The sequence below is a fragment of the Capricornis sumatraensis genome, chromosome 16, assembly GCF_032405125.1.
Source record: "Capricornis sumatraensis isolate serow.1 chromosome 16, serow.2, whole genome shotgun sequence".
NCBI lineage: Eukaryota > Metazoa > Chordata > Mammalia > Artiodactyla > Bovidae > Capricornis > Capricornis sumatraensis.
In genome coordinates this window covers 54,946,890-54,963,507 of record NC_091084.1, presented here as the reverse complement: position 1 = coordinate 54,963,507, position 16,618 = coordinate 54,946,890, and the positions used below count along the sequence as shown (strand labels likewise).

Sequence of the window (16,618 nt, the reverse complement as noted above, 5' to 3'; positions counted from 1 at the left end):
AGTGTGATGACTCCACAGAAGACATCAAGGTGGATCAGGCACAGGAGGTGAACTGGGCTGGGGAGGGAATGTTCAGAAGGGAGAAAAGTCTGGGGTGGATGGGCAGGCAAGCTCAGGGAGGCCAGGAGCCCAGGCATACACACGTGCTGTGCTAGCATCCAGATCCCTGTGTGCACACACAGTCTGACTATGTGACCCCAGGTCAGCCACCTTGGCAGGACGGACAGGGATGTGCAGTCACAAGCAGGAGGCCAGTGATCTTGTAAGAGTTTCTCACAAGGAAGCAAGGCTGAGGATGGTAAAAGAATATGGGACTATTCAACAAGGTGTCCGTCAACACTGTGAGTCACAGAGGAGAGAACTGCAGTTCAGAGAGGGAAAGTGAAAGAGGCAGAGCGGGAATGGAAACCCAGGTCTTTCTAATTCCAGGTAATAAACCCAAACTCTGTAATTCACACCTATTCTCCTTTTCTGTGGGAATAGCACCCGGTAGGGGACATATGAGAGAATGGCATGGATTTCGGAGTTGTAGAGATGTACAATGACCCAATGACTATAAAGAATGAGGCATGCACCAGGAGCTTAATAAATGGGAGAACCTTACTCTCTCTTCTAGAGTCTTAGGCCAGGAGGCATTCAGCTCCTGCCAAATCCAGAGGGGACACTAAAAAGTGTGTATTGAGTTGAAGGAGATTATCTCTCCCAAGATGTTCATTTTGCAGATGGGAAGACTGAGGCCTCGAGGCCCAAAGTCACAGCAAGCAAGAGGCCAGGACTCTGGGGTTCCAGGCAGGGCTCAGTCTTTTGCCCGCAAGCTGGCTCCAGAACAACCTCTGCTCTTACCCCTCACCAGCCTTGAACAAATATCTGTTCTTCTTCAACCCTCAGTTTCTCCTTTGTTGAAGGGGCATAGCCACTCCCTGGCAAAATTTCATGATGGGAAGAGAAATGCATGGTGTGGGGTTGGATATTCAGTGGTTGGGTTTTCTGTTCTCTGTCCCCTCCAGCACTGTAACTGGCTCAGAGATAATCTTGACCAAAGAAATGGTCTTCTAACAATGTTTAGTGTCCTTAAGTCCTGAAAACAACCCCCTGAAATATGTATTCAGAATAAAATTATTTAAACCACAAAATAAATGTAAAGGAGTCCAAATTTTTTCCAATTTTTGCTGTTTTTTACATCAAATGATGCTTTTTAAAAATATCGAACACTGACGTTTTTTCCTGTTGTTATCTAGCTGGCACCCTAAACACATGTTTTGTTGGTTTGTTGCATAGGCCCACTCTGCCAAGCAGAAGTTTAGGGAAGGAAAGTGTGTCAGTGCCTTTAGAATGAGCAAATAAACATCAACTTGTTGATCTGTCTTGTGGCCCCAAGTCGATGAGGCAGCCTGGGCTCATTGCTTAGTTATCCTGGACTCAAAGTGATAGTCCAGCCCTGTTGATGGTCTAATTCTGATTCTGTCATTCACTTACTGTGTGACCATGGGCAAATGACAGCCTGCTTCTAAGCCCCCCACCTTTTGTGTTCCCTCCTATATAAGAAAAAGTTAGACTAAGACTGTTTATTGCTAATGATCCTTTCATTCTAATTCTATGAGTGAGTAGCAAAACAAAGCCAGTTGGGAAACTGCATTCTGGCCCCTGCCTCTGGAACCCCAAGTTCCTAAGAAGGGTCATGGTGCTTCATTAAATAGAAAATCGGGCCTCGTTACAACCCTGGGCTCCCAGTCTGATGGAGCCACAAACACATAAACAGACAGAGAAGAGACAATCCAGCGTGATCATAGCGATGACCAAAAAAAGCACATAACAGTGAGAGCCAGGAAAGAGACCTCCAAGCCAGCTGAGATCCACAAAGACCTCTTGGAGGAGGGAATAGTGGAGCTTAGTTTGGAAAAAGAATGAAGCAAGAGCAAGGAGTTGCCATTTGATGATAGTCAGGAGAAATAAGGCTATAAGAAGATAAGCTTTAAATGGAGGCTAAGGGATCATCTCTCATGAAAAATCCTTAATGAATACTGGATGGGAGCTTGGACACTGGGTTTAAGCCCTATCTCTACAATGAATTGTCAGTTGACCTTAAGAAAACAGGTTCCGGACTTCAGACCCAGTATCTGTCTCCCCCACTTAATAGAAATGAGCCAGAGAAGGGAGAAGGAGTTGGACTTGATAGCTCTGAATTTTTGCCCCTCAAACCCCAACTCAGTTTAACGCAGTGACATTCAATCCAAAATTGACTTCTCTGAGCTCTTACAACATGCAAGAAAATAAAGGTGATTTGCATCAACTTGTGTTTGAGAGAAAGCTGGTGATTGGCTTTGGGAGACTGGATCTGGTCAGCTGAGGGTTCACTCTTTTAAGGCACGGTTACAGGAGTTTTGCTTTTCTGCTTGGCTAACGGGGGATCAACATCTAGAACATTTTTTTTTTTTCCTTTCAAAGAAGACTTCACAACAGAGTGGCCTATTTCAGGTGTCTTTTACAAAGACATTTTACCAGCCTTCACCCTCTTACAGGAAATCATGTCGCCCTCCACACTTAAGAAACTTAAGAACAATTTGGAATTTAGGGTTGTTGTTGACTGTATCATCTTAGAAAAGGAGATAGAAAGAGAAAATCATTGCCCAATCTCTCTCCACATGAAAACTTAAGTTCTAGATTCTCCAGAAGACATAACATAGAATAAATAGACTTAGTCTGGCAGTCAGAGATCTGGGTTCTGGTCCTAGCTTTGCTGTGTAATTAATCTTGGGCAAGCTCTTGCCCCTTCTGTCTACAAAGAAAAAACAAAACAAAACACCTGGCTGGACATGTCTAGATTTGGGATTTTTATAATTCAGTGGCATGAAAGATATTTTATTAGAAGCAGTATCAGGGATGGAGTAATCTCAGAGTCATATTCCCAGAGAAGAAAAGAGCTGGTGATTGTCAGTTCACTTTGAAGGCCCCTCCTCCCTGGAAATCCAGCTCATTGCATCCTTCTTGCACCTGTGTTTCTCCAGATTACTGAAAAATATGATATTTGTAATTCACCCCATTTTGCCTAATTGCTGCAGTGGAAGTGCTGGGCTAGCATGATCTATTATATTCTACACAGAAATGGAAGTACTGACACCTAGCTTAGAAGGAGGCAGGAAAAACCACCATTTGAGGCTTACAAGAGAAGAATAAGCTTGATAACTATGTGAGCAATAGCATGTTGCAAAGAACCCTGGAGAAAGCAGTCCTTCCAAAGCAACATGGTGGAACTTTGAGTGCAAAAGAGGCATGAGTTCAATGACTTGATTTAAGAGACCTGGCATCCCAAACTAGATACATAAAACCTAACATGAAGACTAGCAGAAATCTTTCCAGAGAGTTTTTCACAATCATAATTCAACAATCAAATGTTTGGATCTGACTATCCTAGTAAATGTAAAGTCCAAGAAGATAGGGACTTTGCCTGCCTTCTCCATTTTCATCACTGTGTCAGCTGAACATAGCATGTCTTTCATTTGGCAGGTTATTAGTTAATTAATAATTAGTTTGACAAAAGAAAGAAGGTAGAAGTTTTGGGTTCCTACAGTAGGAGTTAACACCACAACCTACTAATCAGTCCTCAAGAGCTGGTTGTGATATTACCTTTATATTTTGACTAGAGTGTAAATATTGTAGATTTCTCATTCCATAATCCTTTGATTCTATTGTTTCCAGATATTCCAGTGTCCGGATGTTCCTGCTGCTCATCTCCCAGAAATCCAGCTCTGGCTCATTATGGAGGCCACAACCTGTAATGGATCAGTGGGTGGCTCACCAGTCTTCTACCTGGTGGGCATCCCCTCTCTGCCAGAGTCTCTCTTCCTCCCTGTGTTTTTTATTTTTCTCCTTCTCTACCTGCTCATCCTCACAGGTAATGCCCTGATCCTGGTGGCCGTGGTGATAGAGCCCAGCCTTCACAAGCCCATGTACTTCTTCCTGATCAACCTCTCAGCCCTGGACATCCTCTTCACCACAACCACTGTCCCCAAGATGCTGTCCCTATTCCTGTTTGGGGACCATTTTCTCAGCTTTTCTTCCTGCTTATTGCAGATGTACCTCTTCCAAAGCTTTACCTGCTCTGAAGCCTTCATCCTGGTGGTCATGGCCTATGACCGCTATGTGGCCATCTGCCGCCCATTGCATTACCCTGCGCTCATGACCCCGAAGACCAATGCTGCCCTGGCATCCAGTGCCTGGCTCACTGCCCTCCTTCTGCCCATCCCAGCAGTAGTGAAGACCTCCCAGATGGCATATGACAACATTGCTAGAATCTACCACTGCTTCTGTGATCATCTGGCTCTAGTTCAAGCCTCCTGCTCTGACACCAGCCCCCAGACCCTCATGGGCTTCTGCATCGCCATGGTGGTGTCCTTCCTGCCCCTTCTCCTGGTGCTTCTCTCCTATGCCCACATCCTGGCCTCAGTGCTTCGCATCAACTCACGAGAAGGATGCTCCAAAGCCTTCTCCACCTGCAGCTCCCACCTCCTGGTGGTTGGCACTTACTACTCATCCATTGCCATAGCCTATGTGGCCTACAGGGCTGACCTGCCCCTCGACTTCCACATCATGGGCAACGTAGCATATTCTATTCTCACACCAATCCTCAATCCCCTCATTTACACTCTAAGAAACAAGGATGTCAAGGCAGCCATTACCAAAATCACACATCTTAAGACTCAGGCTGGAATAGGAGCCCTTGACCTTTAGATGCAGCTAATTCTGCTCTCTGGAGAAGGAAACGGCAACCCACTCCAGTGCTTTTGCCTGGAGAATCCACAGATGGAGGAGCCTGGTAGGCTACAGTCCATGGGGTTGCAAAGAGTCAGACACGACTGAGCGACTTTTTCAATTCTGCTCTCAGGATACCTAATAACAGTGCCCAGCACAGATTGTTGTTTAATTGTTAAGTCATGTCCGACTCTTTGCAACACTATGGACTGTAGCCTGCCAGGCTCCTCTGTCCATGGGGTTTCCCTGGCAAGAATACTGAAGTGGGTTGCCATTTCCTTCTCCGAGGGATCTTCCCAACCCAGGGATCGAATCTGTGTCTCCTGCATTGGCAGGCGAATTCTTTACTTCCAAGCCACCAGGGAAGACCCCAACACAGATAAGGAACTCAATAAATATTTTTGAGTAAATAAATCAGTAGATATAGAATGGTGAAAGAAAATTCTGTTGAGCAGTCAACTTCAACAGTGGTTGTCATATTTTGGTCCAGGGCTTTCCCCCTAGTGCAATGGAATAATGTTCATCTTTATATGATATCTTGCACTGTATAAGAATTTCACTTCTTCATAAGAAGCTTTTTCTTTAAAAAAAAAACAAACCTGCATAGCAAAAAAATCTTTAAAAGCAAAGTCAAAAAACAAAAGACTTACATCACAGGGAAAGGGCAAATATATAAAATAGATAAAGAGTTCTGGAGAAGAAACTGGCAATCCACTCTAGTACTCTTGCCTGGAGAATCCCATGGACAGAGGAGCCTGGTGAGCTACAATCCATGGGGGGTCACAAAGAGTCAGTCATGACTGAGTGATAACATATGTACATACTTCCTGAACTTATAGAAGAAAAATCTAACATACAAATATAAAAATGGGCAAAATATATGAAAAGATAGGTTACCAGAAAAATGCAGTGGTCTTTAAACAATGAAAAAGTATTTAGTCGACTGTATTAAAATAGTGTATAAAAAGAATACAAATTAAAACTACAGTGTGAATTTCCCTAGTGGTCCAGTGGTTAGGAATCTTCCTGCCAGTGCAGGGGATGTGGGTTTGAACCCTGGTCTGGGAAGACTTCAGATACTGCAGGACAACTAAACCCATGTGCCACAACTACTGAGCCCACGTGCTGCCACTACTGAAGCCCGTGAGTTCTAGAGTCCACACTTCGCAACAAGAAAGCCACTGCAATAAGAAATTTCTGCACTGCAACCAGAGAGTATCTCCTCACTGCTCACCACAACTAGAGAAAGCCTGGCACAGCCAAAACAAAATAGGAAATAAAAGATGTAAAACTACACTGAAATGCCATTTTCCACATAATCAGATCAGCAAAACAATATTTTGGAAATATGCAAGTAGAAAATCAGAACCCTTGTAAATTACTTGTGAGAATGCAAATTGATAGAACATTACCAGAGCATCACCAAAAGTATATATGCATTTACCCTTTGACCCAGAAATCTCATTTCTAGGAATCAATCTCAAAGATACGCTGGCAATAATTCATTAGGCTACTCATTCATCATTAGGGAACAGGTTGAAAAAAAATTTTTTAAGTATAATGCATCTATAAAAAGGAAGTGATAAGGCTGTATACTGATCTAGGATATGCTAATAGACTTCCCTGGTGGCTCAAATGGTAAAGAATCTGCCTGGAAAGCAGAAGACCCTGGGTTGGGAAGATCCCCTGGAGAAGGGCATGATAACCCACTGCAGTATTCTTGCCTAGTGAATCCCATGGACAGAGGAGCCTGGCGGGCTATGGTCCATAGGGTTGCACCAAGTCGGACACAACTGGAGTGACTTTGCACACACGCACACAGAAGGATGAAACTTCTGAATTAATAAAGATGGTTACCTACAAGGAGAGAGAGGGAACAGAGTGGAGGGGACAGGAACGGAAACAAGAGAAATGTACAATCTGACTTTAGATGAATATATAATTTTTATATAATTAAAAGAAATAAAAAAGAAAAAACACAATTCCCTCCTTTTTAAAACAAACAGAAACACTTCACCTTAGATGTCTATCAAATCAATGGCATGATCATTAGGAAAATTACTCTAAGAGTCATCGAAACAGTGCTTTGACTGTACATCCTAAGAGGGATATAATTTAAAAACAAGAAAAATCATAATAGTTTAAATTACATTGAGATGTCTTTTAAAAAATATGTTACAGTTTTACTTAAGAGATTAGATTGAAATTAAATCATTCTATAATCATTTAAAACATTTCATTTTGAAATTATTTTATACTTACAAAAAGTTGCAAAGACAGTATAGAATTTCTAGTTAACCTTTCATTCAGCTTCCTCTAATTTTAACATCTTATGAAACCATTCTGCATTCATCAAAACTAAGAAACTAACATGAATCTATATAACACATTATCACTCAAAGTCCATCATTTACATTAGGGCCCACTCTTGGTATTATATATTATTTTTTGTATAGACATCCAGTTGTTCCAGCACCATTTTTTAAAGCCTATTCTTCATCATTAATTGTCTTTGAACTTTTGTCAAATACCGAACTATAGTTGTGTCTATTTCTGGGCTCTGTTCTGTTCCATTGGTACATTTCTCTGTCTTTTTACTAACACCACGTCATCTTGATTACTGTAGCTTTACACTTAGTGTTGAAATTGGGTAGTGTGAATCCCCCAACTTTGTTTTTCTCTTTTAGAATTGTTTTGACTACTTTAGTTCCTTTGCTTTTTGATATAAATTTTGGAACTCACTTGCTAGGTTTTGATTGGGATTGTGCTGAATCTATGTGTTAAATTTGGGATACTTGACATTTTACCAATATTGAGTTCCAATTTAACAACATGGATATCTCTTCATTTATCTAGATTTTCTTTGATTTTATTCATCAGTGTTTTGTAGTTTTTAGCCTATGGATTGTGCACATATTTTGTGGAAGAAAGAAAGTGAAAGTCGCTTAATCGTGTCCAACTCTTTGTGATCCAATGAACTGTACAGTTCATGGAATTCTCTAGGCCAGAATACTGAAAGGGTAGCCTTTCCCTTCTCCAGGGGATTTTCCCTACCCAGGGATCCAACCCAGGTCTCCCGCATTGCAGGCGGATTCTTTACCAGCTGAGCTACCAGGAAGTCCAAGAATACTGGAGTGGGTAGCCTATCCCTTCTCCAGCGGATCTTCCCGATCCAGGAATCTAACCAGGATCTCTTGCACTGCAGGCAGATTCTTTACCAACTGAGCTATGAGGGAAGCCCCACGTATCTTGTTAGGTTTATATTTAAGTGCACTTTTTGTTAGTCTAGTAATATGGTGGGCTTTTCATTGACTGGTTTTGAATGTTGAACAGATTCTTTATTTCCGGAATGAACTCCACTTGGTTATGATATATTGTCCTCTAGAAATATTGCTAAGTTTGATTTTTTTTTAATATTTTGTTTAGGATTTCTGCATGAGGGATACTGATCTGCAGTTTTCTATTAATTTCTTTGCCTAGTTTGATATTAGGTTAATATTGGCTGGCCTTATAAAATGAGTTGGAAAGTTCTCTCTCCTCTTCTATAATCTGGAAAACATTATGTAGAATTGGTATTTTTTTCCCTTAAATATTTAGTAGTATTTTCTTATGAAACGACCTGTGTCTGGAATTTCCTTTTAGGGAATTTTTTTTTCTACAAAATTAATTTCTTTACTAGATATAGAAGTGTGGGGTTCTTTGTATTTATTTTTGGCTGAATCTTTGTTGCTTTGCATGAGCTTTCTCTAATTGTGGAGCATGGGTTTCTCATTGTGGTGGCTTCTCTTGTTGCAGAGCACAGGCTCTAGGCACTCAGGCTTAATTGTTCAAGGCATGTGGAATCTTCCCAAACCAGGGGTAGAATCATGTTCCCCACGTTGGCAGGCAGATTCTTATCCACTGCACCACCAGGGAAGTCCTAGATATAGAAGTTTTAAAATTATCCATTTATTCTTGAATGGGTTTTGGTAGTTTGTACCTCTCGAGGAATTTGTCCCTTTCATCCACATTATAAAATTTATAGACATAGGGTTGTTTGTAGCAGTCTTTCATTATCCTTTTAAAGTCTGTGATGTCTCTTCTTTCATTTTGAATGTTGCTAATTTGTGCCTTCAATTCTTCTTCTTGGTCAATCTGGCTATAGATGTATCAATTTTATCAACTTTTCAAAGAGTCAGATTTTAAACCTAAATGTCCCTCATGAAATAGCTAGAGGGAAGCTCAGGGAGCTCAGTGCTGTATGATGACCTAGATGAGTGGGTTGGAGGTGTGGGAGGGAGGCTCAAGAGGGAGGTGATAGATGTATAAATATAGCTGATTCACTTTGTGGTAGAGCAGAAACTAACACAACATTGTAAAGCAATTATACTCCAATTAAAAAAAAGAATCAGCCTTTAGTTTTATTGATTTTGCTCAGCAGTTTTTCTGTTTTCAGTTGTATTGATTCTTGCTATAATATTTATAATTTTCTTTCTTTTAAGTACTTTGGGTTTAATTTTATATCCTTTTTCTAGTTTCTTAAAGTGAAAGATTAGATTGTTGATATGAGCCTTTTATTCTTTTCTAATATAAGTATTAAACTCTATAAATTTCCCTCTAGCTACTGCTTTCATAATTCCCTACAATTTTGAAATATTGTACTTCTCTCTCTTTTTTTTCAACTCAGAATGTGTTTTTAATTTCCCTTGAGACTTCTTAAATTCTGGAGCACTTCCTCAGGCCCATCCACTTGAATAGGGCTTGATTCCGACCTCTGCCTCACCAGCATCACGTGGCTGCTAAGATCTTTCTGCAGCTCTGTAACCTCCCAGCTGCTATCTTCTTCCGGTTTTTCAAAGTCTTTCCCTATACGTGCACACCTGAGGAGCTGGTCCCTGACTTGAAGGGAATTTGTATAGATTTTGAAGTTCCTTCCCTGTAGTACTATCCTCCCCAGTATTTTGCCTTTTAATTTCCAGCCTTTTTGGTAATCCAAATTCCAATTTGTATCTCGTGTTTATTAGGACTTTATTTTTCTAATTGAGCTCTATTCTTCAGTCCTGTAAATTGGGAAATGCCCTCAGGTAAAAATCTGGGATCATGTGGAAATTACTTCCTGAGCTTTCCTATTCTCAAGGATCACAATCCTTCAAGGTCTCTGAAGCCTTCAAACAACTGTTTTACATATTTTATCCAGCTTTTACAGTTGTTTTTGGCATGAGGTTTAGTTCCAAAGAAGGTACTCTGTCATAGGCAATACTTAGAAGTCCTCTTTGAGTTTTTGCACTATTGCTAGGAGAAACACAGTGCAGACCCCAGGATTTTAGAGTGAACATTGTGGTTTTGCTTTTTTTTTTTCTGCTAATAACTATTCTCCTTTTGAGAAACAGTTCCTAGCCCTAGTGCAGCTGAAAGCCTGACAAGAAACACTGAAGGACTATGGGTCCCAAGCTGACCCTTACAAACTGGGTATTAATTTGAACAAACAAAATATAAAACTGGATATGTACAAAAACATCCCACTGTCAAGTGGGAAGTCAGGTAATAAATATCATATTAGCTCAAGCAGATCTTGAAGGCACAAGACAGTTGTATGAGTGGGTGGCTCAGACTTCCAAGATGTACTATCTTGCAATATTGATACCTTCCCATCAGTTCTGACATAGGGCCTCATGGGAAATTCCCTATAATCAACTCTCCCAAGAAGAAAGAAATCAGGCTTGATTTCACAAACAGTTCTTCACAATATTCTGAGACTACTCAAACATGGACTGCTGCTACATTACAGCCCATTCAGGAAGGCCCCAAAGGAACAACAGGAAGATAAATCCTGTCAGTGGGCAGAACCTTTGCCATTGCTTCTTATCTTTCACCTGGTAGGTTCATCTCACCTGGAAGGTAAAATGGAAAGAGGTTTGGATCTATACAAGTTTATGAGCAATGGCTACATCTTTGCTGGTATATGAAGTAACTTAGAGCAAAGTAACAGGTTTGGTGAAGAGAAGATCTGAAGAGATTTAAGGCAATAGACTTCTGAGAAAGGCCTCAAACTGCGAAGATATTTTTGGCCCATGTGACAATTTACCAAAGGGAACTCATGGTGAAAAAACTCTCTGAAACCAGCAAAAATAGGTAAAGTCAGATACACAAGATGACCCATTCATGAATATCAGTCAGACTCATAATGAGAATGAAGGTTACACCATTGGCATAAAGTTTGAGGCCCCTGAGAGCTGTTAATAATGTTCTAATCATTACCAGCAAAGCCTAGGGACAAATCCTACCTCACTCTTCATGTATGCTGTAGGTGATGCCAGGGAGTTTATTCCTGAGGGATGATGGGTCCTCAAGGGAGCACCATCTTGAAGAAAATAACCCCAGGAGGCCTATCTGAAAGCAGGGAACCTAGGGTTTAATAGGTCATGGATCAGCCTCTAACAAGTCTTCACATGGAGACACAACAGGATACACCAGTATGGACCGGCTTAGTAGGTAAGCAGAATGAGGGATGGAGCATCCAGAGACAGGCAGAGAAAACCGGGGCAGGGAGACAGGGGCAGAGAAGCCAGGATGTAGGAACTTGGGGCAGGGGGCAGGGAGACTGGTTGGGTGAGAACAAGAGGCAGGAGCACAGAATCCAGGTTGGCTGTGCACACGTGGGTGGTGAGCCCTTGAGCCACACGTTCTGACAGGGCCAGGCAAAGGAGGACTCTTACACGCGGGATTCAAACCACATCCTCATCGAATCATTTCCTCCCACAGGAAATCAAGGCTGATGGAGCAGGGACCATTGGAAACACGAGGGCACGCTGAGTGCTTACCTGTCCCAGGCTCTTGTGTAGTGTTGCCTAAACGTTCCCTTCGCATTCTCTCCACAAGGGCACAACAATCCCGGAAGGTCACAAATGAGGGAAACGCGTTCAGACAGAGGGAAGTGACTTGCCCAAGGTCACACAACTGCAGGTATGAGCTGGGATGGGACTCCAGTCCTTTCTGACTCATAAGTGCATACTCTTGACCACTAAGGCCCGCAGGACAGAATGAAGGTAAAGCCCCTTGCTGGTCGCAGGTGCGCAGGAGAGGTGGGAGAGCCCTCACCCTCTTGCTTTGGGGTGTGGACCATGTGACATGACTCTGCCAGACACGGAATGAACACTCAGGAAAGGGTTTTTAATTCCAATTGGATTGGAAACCCTTCAGAGATCTTCTCCTCTAAACCTCTCACTATACAGATGAGAAAACCAAGTCTCAGGGACCCAGAGTCACAGCAAGCAAGTAGCAGAGCTGGTCCAGGAGCCAGGACTCTTGGTTGCAAGGTGGAGTTCTTTAACAGCAGTCTGCCTCCTAACCACCTCTGCTCTCACCCCTCGCTAATTGTGACCTTGAACAAGGGCCGGTCCTTCTCCAGTCCTTGGTCTCCCATTTGCCGAGGGGCGTAAACACTCCCTGGAAGGGCTGGATGAAGGAGAGATGATGTCTATCAAGTTCAGCATCAGGTTGGACACTCAGTGATTGGGCTTTCTGTCCTTCCCTGTCCCCACCTGCACGGTGACTCTCTCGTAGACAGTCCCAGGGAGGACTTTCTGGGGCAAATTCTGTACCCTGGGAAAGAGTACCCATTAGTCCCTAAAGTACAGGATGGCATCACTCAGATGTAGTGTGTTATCTAAATCAAAATAAGAGCCCCAACCTGTAAAATAAATTTAAGAAATTTCAACCAAATTTGGACATTCTCTATGATGGGCTAGTTGAATGGTTCTTTGAAAGATAAAATGCAAAGTTCTTTCATAAAGTACTTTTGGTGTCCCTGTTTGGCTGGTGTCCAATATGCCTATTGGATGGTCCAGTACCACCTGGCAATAGAAAGCCATGTCCCATCCCTCCACTGAGGTCTCAGCATCCCTCCTTCATCGTCTAAGCAGTGGGACAGAGGCGGGATGAGATGGGTAGCAAAGCTGATGGCCTTTTAGGGCCCCACTGGCCTCCCCTCTCAGCCTTTCTGCCCCTCAAATACCCTGCTCTGCCTCACCCGGGACTGCAGACATGACTGCCTGTCTGAGAGCAAAAATGTCCATGGCAGTGCAAAGCAGTTTCACTTTTTTTGCTAGGTCCTGGGGTCTGATTTTTGGAATATTATTTTAAAGGAAGATTTCCATTGCCAGATACTAGTTCTTAGTGCTTATCCTGTAGCAACTCAAGATAAAAACTTGAATTATAAATTTGTCTGATATTATCAATGAAAAAGTGGAAAGGGAAACAGAAAATCTTGGTCTTAATATGTTCTCCTCTGTAAAGCTGAACTTCTGGATTCCCCAGGAGACATGGGGAGTAGAAGAGAGAGTCCTGTCCCAGGAATCAAAGACCTGAGTTCTGGGGATGACTCTGCATCCAGTGCCATTGGTACCTGGAAAAGTTCTCACCCTTTTTGTGCTCAGCCTCTTGCCTTCAGGAGGAAAACTGGTTAGATCTGAAAATTAAAAGTTTTTTCCAGCTTTTACACTGATGGTTTTATGCATAAGAGGTGTTTCGAGAGAGAGAGAAATTAGAGGTGACTCTAGGAAAAGTGTGGGGCCCTGCTCACAGAATCATCAGGATCAACATGGAATTGCCTGCAATGGGAACAGGGATTACTTAGCCCAAGGGGTGAGTATCAAGTAGATGGCAAATCAGTATTTCTCTTAATTCAATCCCCCTAGATCTATGAACACACTTCCTCCTGATTCCTTCTTGGTTGGGGAAGGGGGGAGTTCTTTGGCCTTGGAGCAGCTATTGCAAGCAAACCTCCAGTTCCTCTCCATCTAAAATGCTTCTCAAGCAATGATCAGGGACAGAGAAGCCGGGTGGAGAGTGGGTGCGCCAAACAGGAGTTTGAGCTGAGCTGCATGCCAGCAGAGGCAAGTTCAAGAGTAACGCAGATATACTCCCTGGATTCCCTGTTGCTGCCCATTTGCAGGAGAATCCATGCTCAGTTCTGACTCCAGTCAGGAATGGCTCTTTCCGCCAAAGGCATTTTCAGTATCACTCCCGTCACTGCAATGTGACAGACCCCCACACCCAGAGACAGAAAAGGGAGTACTCAACTTAGAGACAGGCAAAACTGCTGCGCCAAGCAAACAAAGGAGAGGGAGCCATTCCTGGTCAATAATTATGATGAGAGGATAGCATGTTGCTGTAAATGTTAGAGAAATCAGGCCTCCCTAGCAGTGTGGTGACAAAGATGTCACTTTTTTAAAACCTTACAGCAATGCCAAATGAGAAAGGAGCTCAAGGACATGGTTTAAGAGACCCGATATCCCTGAAAGGATCATATGGGACATGCACGAGGGGACCAAAAGAGTTCTTTCACAACACTTGGCACAACTGAAATTAAATCATTATGTGATTCTTTGCTTAATGTCTTTCTCTACCACTGAAATTTCTGCTCCATTATGTTAGAGACCTTCTTTGTTTTGTTCAACTTGTTATATATGCAGCATGTAACACTTGGTTTGGTATATTATAGATAATTTTGCCACGTTATTTTTTTAAAAGGAAAAGGGGAATTCTGAGAGAGGATGAAGACAGAGCCCATCATGTCTGTTCTAGTGTTGGTTGTAAATAAATGCGGTTACAGTATACAGTGATCGCTCTGTAATTCATATTCCAGAATCACCGATTGTTCTGGTTTCCAAGTCCTCCCACCACTCACTTCCTGGGCGTCCAGCTTAAACCATCATGGAGACTATAGCCTGCAATGAATCAGAGGATCATGGACCATCTTCTACCTTATGGGCATCCCTTCTCTGCCAAAATCCCTCTTCCTTCCTATCTTCTTCATCTTTCTCCTTCTCTACCTGCTCATCCTGGTGGGAAACGCCCTGATCCTTGTGGCCGTGGTGATAGAGCCCAGCCTTCACAAGCCCATGTATTTCTTCCTGATCAACCTCTCAGCGCTGGACATCCTCTTCACCACAACCACTGTCCCCGAGATGCTGTCCTTATTCTTGCGTGGGGACCGCTGCCTCAGCTCCCCTGCCTGCTTCCTGCAGATGTGCCTCTTCCACAGCTTCTCTGCTCTGAAGCCTTCATCCTGGTGGTCATGGCCTATGACCGCTGTGTGGCCCTCTGCCGCCCGCTGCATTACCCTGTGCCCATGACCCCGCAGACCAGTGCTGCCCGGGCAGCCAGTGCCTGGCCCACCGCCCTCCTCCTGCCCATCCCGGTGGTGGTGCAGACCTCCCACATGGCTTTTGAAAACACCGCTCACATCTACCACTGCTTCTGTGACCACTTAGCTGTGGTCCAGGCCTCCCGCTCTGACACCAGCCCCCAGACCCTCATGGGCTTCTGCATCGCCATGGTGGTGTCCTTCCTGCCCCTTCTCCAGGTGCTTCTCTCCTATGCCCACATCCTGGCCTCAGTGCTTCGCATCGGCTCCCGAGAAGGACGCTCCAAAGCCTTCTCCACCTGCAGCTCCCACCTCCTGGTGGTTGGCACTTACTACTCATCCATTGCCATAGCCTATGTGGCCTACAGGGCTGACCTGCCCCTCGACCTCCACATCATGGGCAACGTGGTGTATGCTATTCTCACACCTGTCCTCAACCCTCTCATCTACACGCTGAGGAGCAAGGATGTCAAAGCAGCCATCACCAAAATGGCATGTCCTTGGAACCCAAATAATTCTGCAAAACCCTGATTGATAGTGAAATTTATTTTCTCACAAACACCAGTAACAATAGAGGTAAAATTGGATAATTCAGATAGCCAAAGAGTCAGAACAACAATTCTTAAAATACAGTCCTAGGTATTGTTCCATTGTAACAAAATAATGATTTTCTTGCCTTAATTCACAGACAAAACTGATTGGGCTTTTCAAATTTTAAGCTGTGACTCCCAAATTTCACACGATTTGTGTTCACATTTCCACTAATTCAAACAATTTTGATTCTCAGAGACTTAAATATTTGACTAGAAAGAAATTCAGTTTTTTCCCTGGTAGAGCTTCTAATATTTCTAAATGCCCCCAGGATGGCTGACACATAGTTATGAATCAGCCTTGCCCTTTTTGTTGGAGTAGTAACTTAGAAATCCTCTTCAATGAAAATGTCTGAAACTGCTACCATCTCAATTCTTGTTGCCTGAAAATACACTGCCACTACCAATGTGTCAATACCAGTCATGCAGGAAATTTACCACTGGTGTCTAGGCCTTCATAGTGTCCTGAAAGTAGAGCATACCCTTCCTTGAGGTTACACTTAGGCAAGAAGTATTCCTTAGCAAACCTGTACAGGCAAAGCATTGCAATTCTTTTAATTTTAAGCCATGCAATAGTTTTTCCATCCATAACAATGAGAGCTGTTTTTTTCTCTTACTAGTAGCCTGTGGTGTCCAGGACCTGCACTCTTGCTCACAATACAAACATAGGTATTCCTCTTAGCTCTAGAAGCCAGCCCTATCTCTTGATTCCCTTTCCCTATGCCAAATTTCCTCTTGAAGAATATTTTCCACCTATCACCTCACCTGCTAATTGGCACAGTCTCTCTTATCTCCCATTAAAAAAAAAACTATTTTCAACTTTTGTGCATCAAATGACACTATCAGGAGAATAAAAAGACAATCCACAATGGGGAAAAATATTCATAAATTAAGGAATTAATATCCAAAATATATTAAGAACTCCTACCACTCAAAACAACAACAGCAACACCCAATTTAGAAAATGGGCAAAAGTTTTGAATAGACATTTCTCTGAAGGAGACATACAAATGTCAAATTAGCCCATGAAAAGATGCTTGACATTACCATCCGTCTGGCAAGTCAAAACCATAATGAGATAGCACTTCCTACCCATTAGGATGGATATTATCCAAAAATGGAAAATACCAAGTGTTAGAAAGAATGTGGAGCA

General features: G+C 42.8%; 1 protein-coding gene and 1 pseudogene across 1 annotated transcript; both read left to right on the top strand.

The window, feature by feature from the left end:
* Positions 1-3,756: 3,756 nt before the first annotated feature.
* On the top strand, positions 3,757-4,728 carry LOC138092211 (olfactory receptor 2AT4). Its single transcript, XM_068988038.1, has one exon. It carries the CDS (start codon positions 3,757-3,759, stop codon positions 4,726-4,728), a length of 972 nt encoding a protein of 323 aa, XP_068844139.1.
* A 9,714-nt stretch (positions 4,729-14,442) lies between these two features.
* On the top strand, positions 14,443-15,406 carry LOC138093141 (olfactory receptor 2AT4-like; annotated as a pseudogene).
* Positions 15,407-16,618: the final 1,212 nt, after the last annotated feature.

What these genes read in the sequence shown, in the direction of transcription:
- LOC138092211 (XM_068988038.1), top strand. Translation starts at nt 3,757, where the DNA reads ATGGAGGCCACAACCTGTAATGGATCAGTGGGTGGCTCACCAGTCTTC.